This window comes from Hippopotamus amphibius, chromosome 2 (genome assembly GCF_030028045.1).
Source record: "Hippopotamus amphibius kiboko isolate mHipAmp2 chromosome 2, mHipAmp2.hap2, whole genome shotgun sequence".
In the NCBI taxonomy this organism is placed as follows: domain Eukaryota; kingdom Metazoa; phylum Chordata; class Mammalia; order Artiodactyla; family Hippopotamidae; genus Hippopotamus; species Hippopotamus amphibius.
In genome coordinates, this window is record NC_080187.1 from 169,554,671 (window position 1) to 169,571,238 (window position 16,568).

A 16,568-nucleotide genomic window follows, 5' to 3' on the forward strand; every position below is an offset into this window, starting at 1 on the left:
GTCTTGGCCCTCTGGTGGGCAGGGCCACGTCAAGGGGTTGCCTAAGGTGACTAGGTTCAGGAAGTCTTTCAACAGTCTGTCTGCTGATAGGTGGGGCTGTGTTTCCTCCCCGTTGGTTGTTTGGCGTGAGGCATCCCAGCACGGATACAGGCTGTTGGGTGGGGCCAGGTATTGGTGCCAAGATGGTGGCTTCCAGGAGAGCTCATGCCAATGAATATTCCTCACTACCTCTGCCACCAGTGTCCTTGATCCCACAGTGAGCTGCAGCCACCCCCCACCTCCTCAGGAGACCCTTCAAGACCAGCAGGTAGGTCTGGCGCAGGCTTCTGTGAAATCACTGCTTTTGCTCTCGGTCCCAGTGTGCATGAGACCTTGTGTACGCCCTCCGAGAGTGGAGTCTCTGTTTCCCCCAGGCCTGTGGAGCTCCCACACTCAAGCCCTGCTGGCCTTTAAAGCCAAGTGCTCTGGTGACTCCTCCTCCTGATGCCAGACTCCCAGGCTTGGGAGCCTAACGTGGAGCTCAGAACTCTCGCTCCTGTGGGAGAACTTCTGTGATGTAATTCTTTTCCAGTTTGTGGGCTACCCATCAGGGGGATATTGGATTTAAGTATATCACAAGTGTGCCCTTCCTGCCATCTTGTTGGTTTTCTTCTTTATGTCTTTAGATTTAGAATATCTTTTTTGGTAGATTCTAGTCTTTTTGTCGATGGTTGTTCTGCAGTTAGTTGTAGTTTTGGTGTGGTCGTGAGAGGAGGTGAGCTCAAGGTCCTTCTACTCCACCATCTTGTCCTCCATCCCAGGAGTGCTATAATTCTGAATGTATCATAAGTCTTTGCTAAAGATGAATAAGCAACTAGTTGTCATCATAACTATTGGTAGGCTCTTTTGCATGGCCTCAGAAGTTAAAAACTGGAAATGAGTTACAGTTGTTATTTAGAATTTTCAAATATGTCTACTTTCAAATCTCACAGTTCTTCAGAACTTAGATTCTCCCAAACCCCTGATGTTACTTTGTGGGAATGGCTATTTAAAAGTAAATGAGTATTGCATTTGCATGCATAGGACAGAGGTTGAGTGAGTGAGGAGCTGGACATCTACTCTGTCATTCATTCTTTCATCTTAAATTCTTTGAAGAATATGAGTACTTATAGATTTTTCTGAAAAGTATACTTTCATGCTTTGGCTTGAGTATATTTTAATATTAAAGTATGCTCTATAAACAGATACTCAAGCTTCACTATATTGATTTGGGACTAAAACATGTTATAATGGTCCCCTACAAATTTTTACAGTTTAAAACTAGAGACATGATTGTGTAGAGAGTTAATCACCAGAAGAGGAAAAGCAATTATTACTTTGTATCATGAGATGTCAATTCCTATGATTTCCTTTTCTAAAAAAGCCTCTTCTTGAAATAGTATATTTTTCCCTTAGTAATTGTAGGGTAGGAGGAAGCTTTATCAAACGTGCAAAACTGTACAATGGTATGAAAGCTGCAATTACAAATTGAACTTACTTTTTATGGCAGTTTTCCTAAGTGCTTTTGTTGATCTGAAAATTTGTTCTAAAAAATTTGCTAATAGCTCACACAATTATTAACTACCCCCTGTGGTGGTCTGTTCCCTGTAAGAAGGGTCAGTCTTTTCTTTCACTTTATGCCAGATTTGAAATAAATCTGGGAAGTGATATTAATAGTATGACTCAGTGCATTTAAAAAAATTATCAAGCTTGGGTGAAAATTATTTTTCCATCATCAGACTGAAATATATGTGACTTTCTTAAAAGGATGTAATTTGGTAGCTGGCCTAACATTACATTTTCAGAAGGTATGTGTTATATTGGAAAGAATATGGTATTTGACAAAATCTTACTTCTCTCTGCATTTGTTAGTTATGTTTCCTTGGCTCAGCTGCTTTCACCTCTTTACCTATAAGTTGAAGAAAATATTATCTTCCTTGGTAATTGTGAGCATTAAATGAGATATCATATAATATATTGTATAATACATAATTACATTAATAAAGTATTAAATATATGCATTATAAATTATGTAATATATGTACTATTATTCTCCTCTTTTTAAATAATTTACATTTTGTTCTGACCTGAAATTTGTAATACATATTATTACTAATGATTGACACTCTATATTTTACTTTTATTTAGTTTTTATTTTTTTATAAATTTATTTATTTATTTATTGGTTGCTTTGGGTCTTTGTTGCTACACACAGGTTTTCTCTAGTTGTGGCAAGTGGGGCTACTCTTCCTTGTGGTGCGCAGTTCCTCATTCTGGTGGCTTCTCATTGCAGAGCACTGGCTCTAGGCGCACGGGCTTCAGTAGTTGTGGGACACAGGCTCAATAGTTGTGGCTTACGGGCTCCACAGTGCAGGCTAAGTAGTTGTGGTGCACAGGCTTAGTTGCTCTGTGGCATGTGGGATCTTCCTGGAGTAGGGATCGAACCCATGTCCTCTGCATTCTTCATTGGCAGGCTGATTCTTAACCACTGCACCACCTAGGAAGTCCCTATATTTTACTTTTAATAGTTAAACTAAAGGAAAGCTATGAACTAATGTTTATGTTTTCCTTTAAACCACAAAGACATTGACATAATTAGATTACCATGATTATGGATTGAGAATAAGAATTACCATAAATTACTTTATTCATTAAAAAATGATACTGTTTGTTTTAGTTTTAAAAATAAAGGCCCACGTGCAAATTCAAACCTTAAGAAAGCATAGAGGAATATTTTGTCTCTTGATACTGGCCTTAGATTTAGAAATAAAGGGGGGAAAAGCCAGAATAGATTTCACAGAGGTCAACCATCCCCTATGGTTATCACTAGGAATCTATGTATTGCTAGTTTATATAGTTTCAACAACCTTGTTTAACTGGTTATCCAGCCATTAAGGACTAGAAGAAGCAAAGTAGAAGTAAAGAGAGGAGCCTGCTAGAATCAGGTGTACCAACAAACAGCAGGGATAAGTGGCAGTAAGGAAAAGAATATGAAAACTAAAAGAACAAATACCAATCATAGAGCACTGTTTGTGTAAGGATAAATAGACATACATACCCAAAGAAATCCTGAATTTGCCACTTTATTACTTTCCAGAACTATATAGTTTTTCCCAAGCATTATGGAAATGTTAAATATACTTGAAAAATATATAACAAATTGGGAGCTATTTCTTAAAATGGTAGAAGCTAAATGCTATGTTGAAAAAAATAAACCCTATCCATTCAGAATATTAGCTATCCGGATGCAGTAATTTCTCAGTGCTATAAGTAGCTGTTAGCATACTCTAAAAATTATATATCATGTTTTGTTTTAAACCTCAGTTTTTGCCTATTGCAAAGTTAATTGGCACTTCCATTTTCCTAGTTCTTTCTGAGGCCAACAACATTGTCTATAGATTGTCATAGAATTATAAATATTCTACTAGATTTTTGGTATTAATTTTTCATTTTGAGATGTTTGACTGACATTCATTCAACCAAATTTCTTACTTTGGATTGACATTAATATTTCCTGAAAAGTTATATATTTGCATTCTTATCATAAGATACTGAATTATATTCTCATTAGGAGTATAAACTGATGCATTTTCTTACATCCAAACAAAATGTTTGCTAATTTTCATTATAGTTGACCATTGGAAATATGTGGATCAGATTGTTAGTATATGCCCATTATTCTAAATCAGACTCATTCTGATTGAAATAGGTCTCAGGTAGCTAAAAAGTTTTAGACTGTATTTTATACAACAGCAGAAAGCATTCTTTTTTTTTTTCCTGTAATTTTATTCTTTTAGGTGCATTACATTTTTAGAGTTTATCTACTTTCTTTTCTGTTCTGGGGAGAAAAAAAAACTATTAAACTATTCATTATTTCTCCTATTACCTTTCTCAAAACTTTTTTAAAATCAGGTATTCTTTTTATTGACATTATAAATAACTTATAGTTTTTAAAATCATTTCCCAAAATATATCTCATTTTTACATACATTGACTCTTAAACCCAGAGAGGCTTACTGGTTTTATAGACATTTTATAGTCTTAAAGTGGTCTTAAAATCAATCACATGTTTTTAATACGTAGGTAAGAAAATTAGACTCAGGAAGTTACTCATTTATTCAGAAAATACTTGAGTGTCTGCAGTGTGCCAGGCACTATTCCAGGCACTGAGGATACAGTAGTGAACATAACAGGCAAGATCTCTTTTAAACTTTATTTTTGTCTTTCCTTATCCTGGTATTGTCCTCAAATTTTTTCTATAGTACTAATTTCATCTCATATTTTCTCTGTGTATTTTATTTGTTTTATGTATACTGTCTGCCTGCATGAACTAGAGTAAGAACTCCATGAAAGCAGGTTTGTCTGTTTGGTCATTGCTGTATCTAGTGTAATACTTAACCTTTACTTGGGGAATCAGCAGATTTTTGTCAAATGAATGAATGAATTAAACTAAATGAGGAGTATATAGTATCTTGAAAACCAAATGAAGTGTTTTTAGAACTGAGTGGTCAGCTATGTCAAATGCTGCTGCTGGGTCAGACAAATGTAAAAACGTGAAGATTGAATTTATTAGGTCAGGGAGGGCTTTAAAATGTTTTTCTTTTATTATAAAAATTTCAAACATACATAGAAGAATGAACCTCCTTATAACCTTCATATTTGTTAATAATACCAAGATTTTGGCATATGTATTTCATTTACTCATTTGTTGTTGTTGCAAAAGTATTTTGAAGCAAACCCCAGTCATTTTAGCTATATATACTTCAACATGCATCTAAAAAAAAGAGAAAAAAGGCACTTTCTTACACAACCTGATGCCATAATCACACCTATTAAAATTAACAGTAATTCTTTGATACTATTTAATACCCAGTTCTTATGAGATTGCCACAATTATGTTTCAAATAAAAATTGTTTGAATTTAGATCCCGTCAAATTCTAATTCTCATTTCATCATTGTATTTTTTAAGACTCTTAAGTCTAGAGAACAGTCTTTCATATATTGATGAAACTAGATTAGTTATCCTGCAGACTGTCTTACGTTCTTGTTTCGTATCTGTGCTTCCTCGTGGTGTCATTTAATTTATTTCCCTGTTTTCAGTACTATTTGTAAATGGTTATGTGGTGCTGAGTGTTTGATTAGATTTAGGCTGAGCTATTTTGGGATACAATACTTTATAGTTGGTGCCCTCAGCTTCATATTGCATCACGTCAAGAGGCGTATGTGTGATTTTCACATTCTTTGTCATGCTCATGCTGATGAGTGAAGTCAGTTGGTGACTGCTGGATGTTTCCATTGAAATGATTTTATGACCTTTGCTTAAATCAGTTATTTCATTTGCTTTACCAAAGGATGAGTTTCTGTTTCTGTCATGAAGGAGGGATCTTTAAAAATTGAAGAAATTACAGCATGTTTTTCTGCTGATAGGCATGATCTAATAGAAAAGGAAAAATTATGATACCTGGAGAAACAGTAGACTTGGTAGTTAAAGGGATGGGGTCCACTGCACAGGTGATAGAATGCCTTAGGTAGGAGCAGGAACAGCTTAAGTGACTTGTGCAAGGTTACAGTAGCACAGAGTGAATATATTTTATTAAATGTGATTCATAATTTTGCTATGGAATCTTATAATTGTACCTAATTTTAGAAACATGCATATTCAGTTTATGATATTGCATGTGAAGTGGAAACTTAAAGCCATTTCGAATTTCACTGCCTGTATTTGACCCTACTTTGTTACAGTTTTTCTTATTTCTCCCTTAAAAGTAAAATTTTCAATTAATGGTATCTTATACACCTATATCTTTACATTATAAAAAGTGTAAATATGTACTTTTATGTAATTGTTTCAGCTCTTGTTGCTAGTCTATTGCAAAGAGAAGTAAATGCTACAGTTAAATAAAATAACTTGCAGTTTAGACACTAATGGAGCCGCAAAGCCTGTAAAATGACAAAAAAATAGCAACTTTTATGATTTATAGGCTCATTTTTGTTACACAGTTTGGTCATATACCTGACAGTCTTCCATCTTTGTGACTTTCTCTTAAAAATTATAGTTTTGTGTTATCTAAGTGAAAAGGCTATTAGAGTTCAGTGGAATATGACAGCATCTCTTCTGAGGATTGCAGCAGTTCCCATTGGTGGAATTACAGTTTCCTTTTATCTTTGCCTTTTTTTTTTTTTGTAGTAGTTCTGATGATGGTGGTATAATTTAATCTTAAAAAAATATTTACTGCAACTTTAGACCTATAAACTATCTCCAAATTGTTTCATACTTGCTAGTGAAATTCAGTTTTAGACAATCAGTTCTTTATGGCTCAGTGATTTCCATTTACTGCTTGCTAGTCCCAAGAGTATTGGGGTTACCATGTTGTCTGACACAGTGTGTATTCTATTGAATTTGAATTTTAAAAGCCATGTGGATTGTTTAGTCCCTTTAGTTACTTAGTACCCTGTTTTATTTTTAAAAAATCTCTGTTGAGGTTTGACTGATTTCCTTTTCTGTCTTGGCATCCCAAAAAGAGCACTCTGTTGTCTCTAAAAGCAGGAATGTAATCTGATCTGTGTTTTGTATTGTCCGCTGACTTAAATGAGAACACTTTGCATGAGCTACATTGATCAGTTCTCATCCTTTCTGGTCATTTATTGGACAATTAATACAACCTTGTAAAGAGTCCCTAGAGTATCCCTAATAAACCAGATCATTTTACCCAAGAATAGATACAGAGATACATTAAGATATTCAGGGGTGAGAAAAGCTGATTAGGAGAAACAGGAAATATTAACCCTTCAAATTCACATTATGTTTTTCAGATTGTCTCCATCCTTACAATTGAAATGTATTGCTCTTTATTGAGATAGTTTGTACAAATTAGGAAATGTAGCTTTTCATAAACTTGCATCTTCATTGTTTAAAACAGGAAAATTTAATTTAGGTGGATTCACGTAATATTATTTATTTCTGCTCCTAATTCTTGTGATCTTTTTTCTAAAGGTAAGAGTGATAATCTTTTACTATTCTTTAAAAAATTTAAAACTGCTAGGAAAATGGTTTATGTGGCAATTAATCCTTAAAGCAGTATAAACTCCTTGCAATTTTTTTAATATGTGTAATTTCACACTTTTGTCCTTCAAAATGTACTTTTAAAATATTTTATAGAGTGGCTTAGAATTTTGAAACTGTGGTATAAGAAGGATATGTGTTAAGTACTTGGAAGTTTTCATATGAGTTCAAAAGTAAATATTTTATAAATGTTAAAATACCATTCTTTTGACTTTTTGATTTTGATGTGTTTGTTGTGTTGGGCTGCTCAGCAGAAGATTACAGTTTAATATCAGGCTGCTTCAGTGAGGCTCAAAATAGTCTGAAGAGCTAATCATTATTTTTATTGCCTTCAGGTATATCTGTAAAGCAAAAAATGGATTATAGGACCTGTGTATTAGGCCCAACCAATTTCATTTTAGTCTTGTCTCACATCATATATCTACATTTTATTCGCTAGATATGAAACAGTATTAATAGTATCTTTACCAATTATTCATCAATTTCAAATTTAAAAATAGTTTAAAATTTTGTTTTTAATTATGATATTCTATCTTATTAAGATTACATAATCAATAAAAGCAGGGTTGATTCATTTATCCAGTAAATATTTGTCATGTACCTATCACGTGCTAGGGACTACTCTAGGCTTTGGGAAGACTACAGCACAAAACGAAAACTAATTAACTGTCCTCCTAGAGCTTGCATTCTAGTAGAAAAGTAAAAAATAAACAAATGCAAAATGTCAGATAGTGTTATTGCTGCAATTAAACTATGTAAACTTTCCAAGACTTGTTCTCCTCACTGATTTAAATGCTCTTTTTACTGTACAATCTATGGGTGCTGTCCATGTAGATACCTCTATTATTTTTCATATCACAGTATCTTATATTCTCTGGCTTGATGTTTGTTTTTCACCCCTGACTTTGAAAGTTGGGTGCATAGATCTTCATCTATGTGATACCAATTTCTAACCCTAAGTTCTTTTATAAGTGCCCAGTAAGTATTGGTTATATCAGTGAATGAATGATATACTCAGAATTTCTCAGGATTTCTGGTTCTGCTGGTTCTGCTTTGTGAGATTTAGAGTTCTACATTTTATACTATTTTATTGGCATTAGTACATCATCCTTTTTCATGGCTTTTTTGAAAAACATTTAAGTTAAGAAGGGAAGTTTTCTGAACATTAATCTTTTATCCACAGGTACTACTGAACGAGTGTGCTTGATCCAGGGAACAGTTGAAGCACTGAATGCAGTTCATGGATTCATTGCAGAAAAAATTAGAGAAATGCCCCAAAATGTGGCCAAGACAGAACCGGTCAGCATTCTACAACCCCAGACCACCGTTAACCCAGATCGCATCAAACAAGTGAGTGTTTAGTTGGGAAATCAAAGACAAATATCCACAATATAGTATGAATTTCTTATAAAAGAAGCCTTAAAGTTTTAGCATATAAAGTTTTTTTCTAAGAAAATTTAAAACATAACAGAATTGTCTTTTATTTATTTAAGGACTATCAGAGCCTTTTCTTTAGATTGATCAGTTGATTTATTTGTTGATTGAGTTACTGATTTATTAGTGTTACACTGAGGAGCAATTATGTGACTCATTTCTTTTATGATGCCCTTTAAAAAAATTATAGACACAAACTTGATTAATTTATAGTTTAACCTATTTAAAATTATATCACTTTTTAAAGTATAAACATTGAAACTATACTCTCAAAATTCCTAATACCATATTCTTAATAATATTTTTAGTCTTTAGTATAGTTATTATTCATATAAACTCCTGTTTTGTTAGTCATGTTCAACATTTTTTATCAACAAATATGTATAAGTAAATTTTTGTACCTAGCAAACAGTTCTTTGTTACAAATCAGCTGTTATGTTCTGTATAACTTGTGTAGTATTTATATATATGTCATAAAGGGCCAATGTTTATTTTTGATGTGTGGGATTTTCTGTAACAAAAATTCTACTTGATAAAAGACAATGTGAGTTTTTAAGATTGAATAATGGCTGACATGAAGTAGGAAAAAAAATGACATTTTTTAGTGTTAAATAAGGTGAATTCTTCCCCTTAACCTCTTTTAAATCCTCAAAATTATTTGATACTTTATGTTTATGATTCTTTCTGCATTTGCCCTTTTATAATCAGCTTCTTAATTTGTGATCATATTATTGATAGACTGTGCCTTCAAAAGAAATGTATTATTCATTAGTTCACAGAATATTTAATTTAAAGAATATTTATGTTCATTGTAATAAATTTGAATGTAGCTCAAAATCTTATTAATTTCATGTTTCTGAATTGAAAAAAATATTTTATATTAGTTATGAATCTATTATAATTTTACCGATATATTGATAAATATAAAGCAGTCTAATCAAATACAAACATAGAAATTAATAATTAGGTAATATATTTTCAAATTATAGGCCAAGATTCAATTTTCTTTTAATTACCATTTTAAAAAGGCCTTCCATGTTTAAATCTTGAGTAGGTGGTTGTTACTCCATATAAAATCATTCATTTTATACTCTTTGTCAGTGTCAAAATGGCTTAATTTGATACTTCAAGGAAGTATCTTTTAATTTATACACAGGAAAATGTAAATATTTTAAACTTCTAAACATCAGTAGGTATTTTTATTCTTCACAGCCATTTATATTTTGAAGTGTTTATTTTATCTATGCTAGGTGAATACAAAGTATAATTTAAAAATTGATGTCTTGAAAGTGGTACCATGACTCCAAATTCTAAAAGTATGAGTTTAAAGACCTCTGGGTTAAAAATCACCTGGGGCTAAGAATTTGCAGAATTGGCACTAAAGTATAGAGTCTATTGATTTTCTGCTTTAATCCAGCCTATTACTTCTCCCCTTTCTTCCGTAATTTCATTCTTAAGTTCAAACATTTAAGGAAGGCAGTGAATTTCCTGATTTTTTTAAAAAAGTAAAACATAAAATATACTTTGAATACTATATCACTGGCAGTATATTCAGGACAATGATATGAGTGAATTTTTATTATTTTCATAATACTAAAGAGCTAGTACCATCAAATAATAGTCTATGAATCATTGTTGAAACTTTAATTTTCTCTGTGGCAATATGAGATTTATACGTTGTCATCTACCCAGTGTCAGTACAGATTTATGAAAGCCAGAATTTTAAAATGTTTGGTTCATTTCTATTTTTATTTGCCTTGTTCAGATAATGTTATTAAATTCAGGATAAGTGGTAAAAAATAATGGTGGTTGATTTTTGTATATTGCATTCATCTGTAAGCTTTGTAGACATTCATGGAATTCAGATTATTATTGATTATTTAATATTTTCATGTAATCTAATGATGTGAAATAGAGTATCATTGTAAAAGATTTATTAAAAGAGTACACTAAATCTAGCAGGGTAATATATTTAATATTTAAACAGTTTCTTATAAATGTAAAATTTGAAAAATTTACTTGAAAAACCTGGGAGAGAGATTGAACATATTTCCAAGATACTGTAGATCAACAGGGTTATTTATGCTCTAAATTTGGGATCTAACTTTCTAGGTATCCTGTTACACGATGTAATACTTTTTGTTGAATCATTGTCTAAATAGTAAGTCAATTATATAAATTTAAATTACCATAATTTTATTTCTGAAGAAATCATGTTGATAATCCAGTATAAAGTAATTGTGTCTAAAATAAATTATTTTACACAAAAATAGATAAAAACATATTTCATATAATGTTTATATATTTTTTTAGATTTTAGTACATAGAATAATAATGAGCTTTCTTTTAAAATGATAGTCTTTCCCTTAACTAATGACATAACATTTACAGTCCCTTTGGACTTCAGTTTTGAAGTTAATTTTTATAACTTCTTCAAAACATTTTCTAAACATTTTCTTCTACTTAAGATTGTGCAGAGAATAAAATTCGAGTTTTAAAAATTGCTTGAGCTGGAAAATGTAATTTCTGCATAGCAATGAATTAATGTTGGATATGAAATTATATTTTCTTAATATTTGTTACTGCATATCTATTGTTTTTATGATTGATAATTTAAGATGTTACTTACTAAAAAAGTATAATTAATATTTAAATTGGACTTAAAATAGGAATGAGTTCTAAACAAATAAAACTTGCTTTAAATTTATAATTTTATACCATATATTATTATGACTTTTATAAAATATTACTTTCTGAATTATGTGATCTAGATACAGTTGTTTACTGAATAAATTGCATGAACCAGAATATTCTCCCCAAATGAAACCTTATTGACTGAATGAATTCTCAACCAAATGTAAGTTCTTAGGAAAACAGTACATACTGGTCTCACAAGTCTTTCTTAAAGAAGCATGGTGAAATCTAGCATGACAGCCTTACATCCAACTTTAGATACTAGCTATGAACTATTCAGTTCTTTATTCTGAAATGTGCTTTTTTGTTTGTTTTATTTAAATCAAGTATTTATTTGCTAAATGAGAGGGACTCCAATATTTTATATATTCAAAGTGACAATAATAATATTTATTGAATAATCAAAATATATAGCCTCTGTTTCATAGCCTTAATATCAGAACATTATCATGAGGTACATAATACCATTGTGCTGATTTCACAAGTCAATAATACTGAGAAACATATGCAGCAAGAGCCAATAAACCAAAATTAAACATATTAATTGCAACATAGAACATTCTATTTCTTATTTTCAGGACATGCAAATAGCAGAGACATTCACTGATCTTCAAATAATTTAGATTTTGTTTGCCTAGAAGCTCTGCACTCATTCCTGGGGCACATCTTAGCCCAGATTTTTTGGTGTACATATTTTCATTTCCACCTTTTATGTTTTGAATTTTGCACTTTTTACTTTTTTTCTCATGGGATTATTGAAACTTCTCCTCTTGAAGTCCCTCAAATCTCCCTCTAAGTATGGTTCTTTATACCTAATGAGTCAATATAATGAACCCCAAAACATGCTAGAAACGGCAAATCAATAAGATAGTCGGCATTTGTGAACTTCCTTTGTCTATTACAGATTTTCAACATTTTTTTCTCTTTGGCTCAAATGTATTTTTAAGAACAGCTATATTAAGAAAGTGGTGAATATAGGCATTTAAATAATTATTTTGTATTTAAAAATTAAATTAAGATACCAAAAATCTCATTTAGCTCAAAGAATTTTACTTTCATCATGAAAAATTGGCAAAATTAGTACATAATTTGTTCATTATTCATTCATTCAGTCATCAATTTGTTAAATGCCTTCTTAGTGAATTGCAAAATGTATTAAATTGTAGCCCTTGCTCTGTCAAGCTAGTTTATGAGAGATCATAAATGCTTAAAATAACTAGTAAAAATATAAAACTGTATTTATATGCCAAAACTACAGTATAAACAATGTACTATGAAAGTTTGGAGGATTGTTTAAGAAATATAGGCTAGAGTGACCCTTGGTCTTGTAAAATAGGTGAAGACTTGAACTGGACCTTGAAGATTGTATAGGAATTGCCTGATTAGAGGAGGAAAGAGAAAAAAGGTTATTTTAGGCAGATGAAGCAATATGGATTTGAGGAGAAAGACATCAATCGTTGAATAGCAAAGAGATTATCTTGACAGAAGTGGAATATTTGTGTTGTAGTTTAGAGGAAATTAATGTTAGATAAGTCATGTGGGACCAGATAATGGAGAGTCTCGGGTGTCTGGCCAAAGGTTATCCTATAGACTATAGATTCTTCCTAATATTTTACAAAAGAGCCCTTTAATTTCCCTGGAAGGTTATGGAAGGAAGGAGAAAAAAAAAAAGTGACACCTCTACCCTTTGTTCTCTTTTGTGCTAAAACTCCACACAAATTCCTATAGTGCTTGTAGGATCAGCTTTTGGTAGGAGAGGAAGAGAATTATAATTACTGAGTAATCTACTATGCAGATCTTTAGATTTGAAGGTTTATAAAATAATATCTTTTAAAATTTCTTTTATGTGATACTCGCAAATTCAGGAGATGTTAATCTTTGTTAGGAAAAAAGTTTTATGGTCAAGAACGAAGGATCAGTAATAACGGTAATAGTGATATACATGGTGCTTATTCTGTTTCTGTGCTAGCCATTGTGCTATGTACTTCCCATTTATTATCACCTGGCATTCATCCTCACAGAACTCCTCTGAGGCAGGTATAGAGTCCATGTTATACTTATAGAAGCTGATGCTTAGAGGAACTGAGTAACTGACCCAAGGAAATGTAACTGGTAATTGATCTTAACACTGAACTGTGTGGACTCTAAGTTTGAGTAAAGCTGATAAAGCAAAATCCAATAGAATTCTCTCTTCTAGGACTTGTCAGAGTCTGGAATAAGCATCTCCAAGAAGAGGACCTTGTTTGAAATAGAAAGTCTTGTATCAGGGTGATGTTAAGAGACTAGGCAATATTTTAAGAATAAGATGATAAACACTTAATCTCCTTTGGTGGTGAAAGTTGAGACAAATGCTTGAAGTTAAAAGGTATTTCAAAGTGAAATCTGTAAGGCTTTGAGATTGGTTTGATTCCAGTTCTAAAATGATGAGGAAAGAATAGAAAATGACTGTATGTGATTTTGAGCCTAGCAAAATGTTGGATTCTAGGAAGCAATTAGTGAATTTTAGTCAAGCATCTCTGTGAGATAATATTTTTATATGTTTGTTTCAGGCAAGTTGAATAAGTTATATGTAGTATGTTTTTTTCCTTGAAATATTCTTTGATAGACGCATAGGTGAGAATTTAAAACTGAAAACATAGATCTTTAATTGCAGTATAGGTGATAATTTCCCTTACACCTTCATTGTAAGAGAGAAAAAAAAAAAGAGATAAAGAAGCAGTTACTTTAAAAAAAAAAGATAAGTCAGTGGTTAGGTATATAGGATCTGGAATAGGACTGCTGTTGTTCAAATCCTGCCTCTTTAATTTACCAGTTGTGTACATTTGGACAAGCTGTTCTGCTTCTGTATATCTCGACTTCTTTACCTATAACCTGGGGGAAAGTAATAGTAATCTGTTCTGTAAGGTATTAACTGAGATCTATACCTGGCTCCTAGTAAGTGCTCCTTATTAGTCATAAAGATAAAGGGAGAAAATAAGGAAAGTACAACATAAGGAAAGATGCTAAGAAGGATCAAATATCCAAAGAAAAATTTGAGAATAACTATTTTTTTAATAGGAAATCGTTGGAGATTCTAAAGGTTAGTTTCAATTCTATGTTGAGAGAAAAGTTGTTACTTAATAATATTATTTCCTAAAGGTAAAGAGCCTGGTTAGGTAAAAAGAAAAAAAAAGAAGAAGGTGTGAAGTGTGGGAACTGCTGACTTGAATTTTTGGATATAAAAGGAGAAAAATGCAAGTTAGATCAGAGAGACTCACATAATCTCTGCTACTAAAGAGCAAATGGTTAATGTTAAAGAATAAAAAGGAGCTTGAAAAGGTGGAGAAATTGGAGATGCCAAATACAAATGAGATTATTAAGAGAACAAAATGATTCAGAAGTGGTGGAAAGATAATAGTTTAGGCTGTTAAGACCCTAGCCCATGAAGAGTAGGAAGTCTGAGTGGGAGATCACAATTTTGTCTACAGTGAGAAGAATGAGAAAATAGAGAAAAAGGTGGTTTGGAAAACTGAACAGGTTGAAAGTAGATAAGGAAGCTCATTCTGGAAAATCATGATTTCTTTCAAGTAATAAGAGCTATCAATTGAAAGGAAGATAAAATACATGGGATTAAATAGTTGAAGAGAAGGATAAAGGCGTAGAGTAGTAATTAGGAGGAAAATAAGCTATGGAATAGGAATCAATTGTAGAAGACCTTTAGAAATTAGACAGCATGAGTTTGTATTAGGGCTAAGTGGTTCCAGATAGTTCAGACATTAGGAGAAGCCTAGATACTTGTCAGGATGAAAAACCAAAGATGACAATTACATATTTAAATAGTTGATCCATTATTTTTTATACAGTACTATGCAGATTTATTTAATAGAACTCAAAGCAGGGGATTGGGAAGGTGATTATTCAAGTACTGTTACTCAGTTAACTAGTAATACATTCCAAATTAAAATTGAAATTTGTTGTTCATTGCTGTTTTCACTATACCTATAATAGACCTTGACAGTCTATTACTGTAGATTTGCTTGAAGGTAAGCTTATTTATTATGGAGTTTATTTATAGTAATATTCTCTGGTCCAGTAAAACTGTCACTTGTTAATAAGAATGCATTTCATAATTTGTAATCACATTTTAGTTCTTGTTCTCAAGAGCCTAGTAAAATCTACATTTAATTAAATGACATTAAATCTTGAATTTTAAGAAACTATTTTATATTCCAAAGGATCCACTGTTTTAAAATTATAAACTACTTCAGATTTTTCTGCAATAGGTTATTCAGCCTTCAACATTTAAAGTAGAATTCTTAGACAATTGTGTCATATAAATAAAAATATTATACTTTTCCATTTGAAAGATAAAATTGTACTAAAAGATGTCTGTGCCCTTCATAATCACTATTTGATAAATATAAAAAAGGAGTTTTTAGCAGCATATATCCTTTATAAATGTTATTTATAACATTTTAGTATATTGTTGCTATAGGGATATTCAGTTATATCTTCAAGATGTATATCTTAAATTTTACTAAATGATTTTTTTAACTTGAAACCACTTAAACTTTCAGTCTGTGTAGTAAATAGGAATAAACGTGTTTATAAAATATTAGGGAAACAAACATATTGTACATTGAAGTATTTCTTATGAATTTTTCTGTTCTATTTGTGTGGTTGACAACAACTATCAAAGCTGTTTTTTAATCTAATTAATAGAACCTTTTAAAGTAAAGGCATTACTTTATATTTACATTTATCTGTTTATCAGAATAGTTTTTACAACTAGTATTTTAAAAATCAACTGAAATGCAAATTTGCTGTATTCTCTTTATTGCAATAGGTTAAATTTGTAAAGGAAGGAGTCTTTTTGTGTTTGAGTATCTACATGACTAACAGATAACTAGAAAACTCATCATGTGTTTATTACATGTTTATTTTTTTAGGAATTTAAAAAAGAAAATATATTTAGATACAATTAACTGTGACATTTCAACAATCTTATCCCTTAAAGCCCAAACTTATTTAATTTTCACCTGTTTTATTTAAAATATTAAACTCTTAACTTCTTATCAGAATATATTTAATAACCAAAGCCTTAATGATTTTAAACATATTAATATTGGGCCAGAAGTTTAAAATTATTGTTTTTATTTCTGTGAGCAAGAAACAGCATCAGAATTATTAAGGACAATGTTGATGAATATGTTATATCGATTATTAATACATTTCCAATATTTCACTTATATGCCAAGTTAAAAGAAAGGTATTGAATAAATTGACAGAAGATAATATTAATCTTAGTGACCACAAATTCTGAGTCACTTGATATTACTACTTTTCCCACATATTTCTTTGCAATATTTCAAGAGAATT

At 31.3% G+C, this 16,568-nt stretch overlaps 1 protein-coding gene across 3 annotated transcripts in view; it reads left to right on the plus strand.

The window, feature by feature from the left end:
• NOVA1 (NOVA alternative splicing regulator 1) overlaps positions 1-16,568 on the plus strand; it is a 142,975-nt gene that overhangs the window by 99,928 nt on the left and 26,479 nt on the right. For all 3 annotated transcript variants that reach the window (XM_057725289.1, XM_057725292.1, XM_057725291.1), the window contains one exon: positions 8,266-8,432. In XM_057725289.1, coding sequence (XP_057581272.1) covers positions 8,266-8,432 — 167 coding nt within the window. The remainder of the gene's footprint in view (positions 1-8,265; positions 8,433-16,568) is intronic.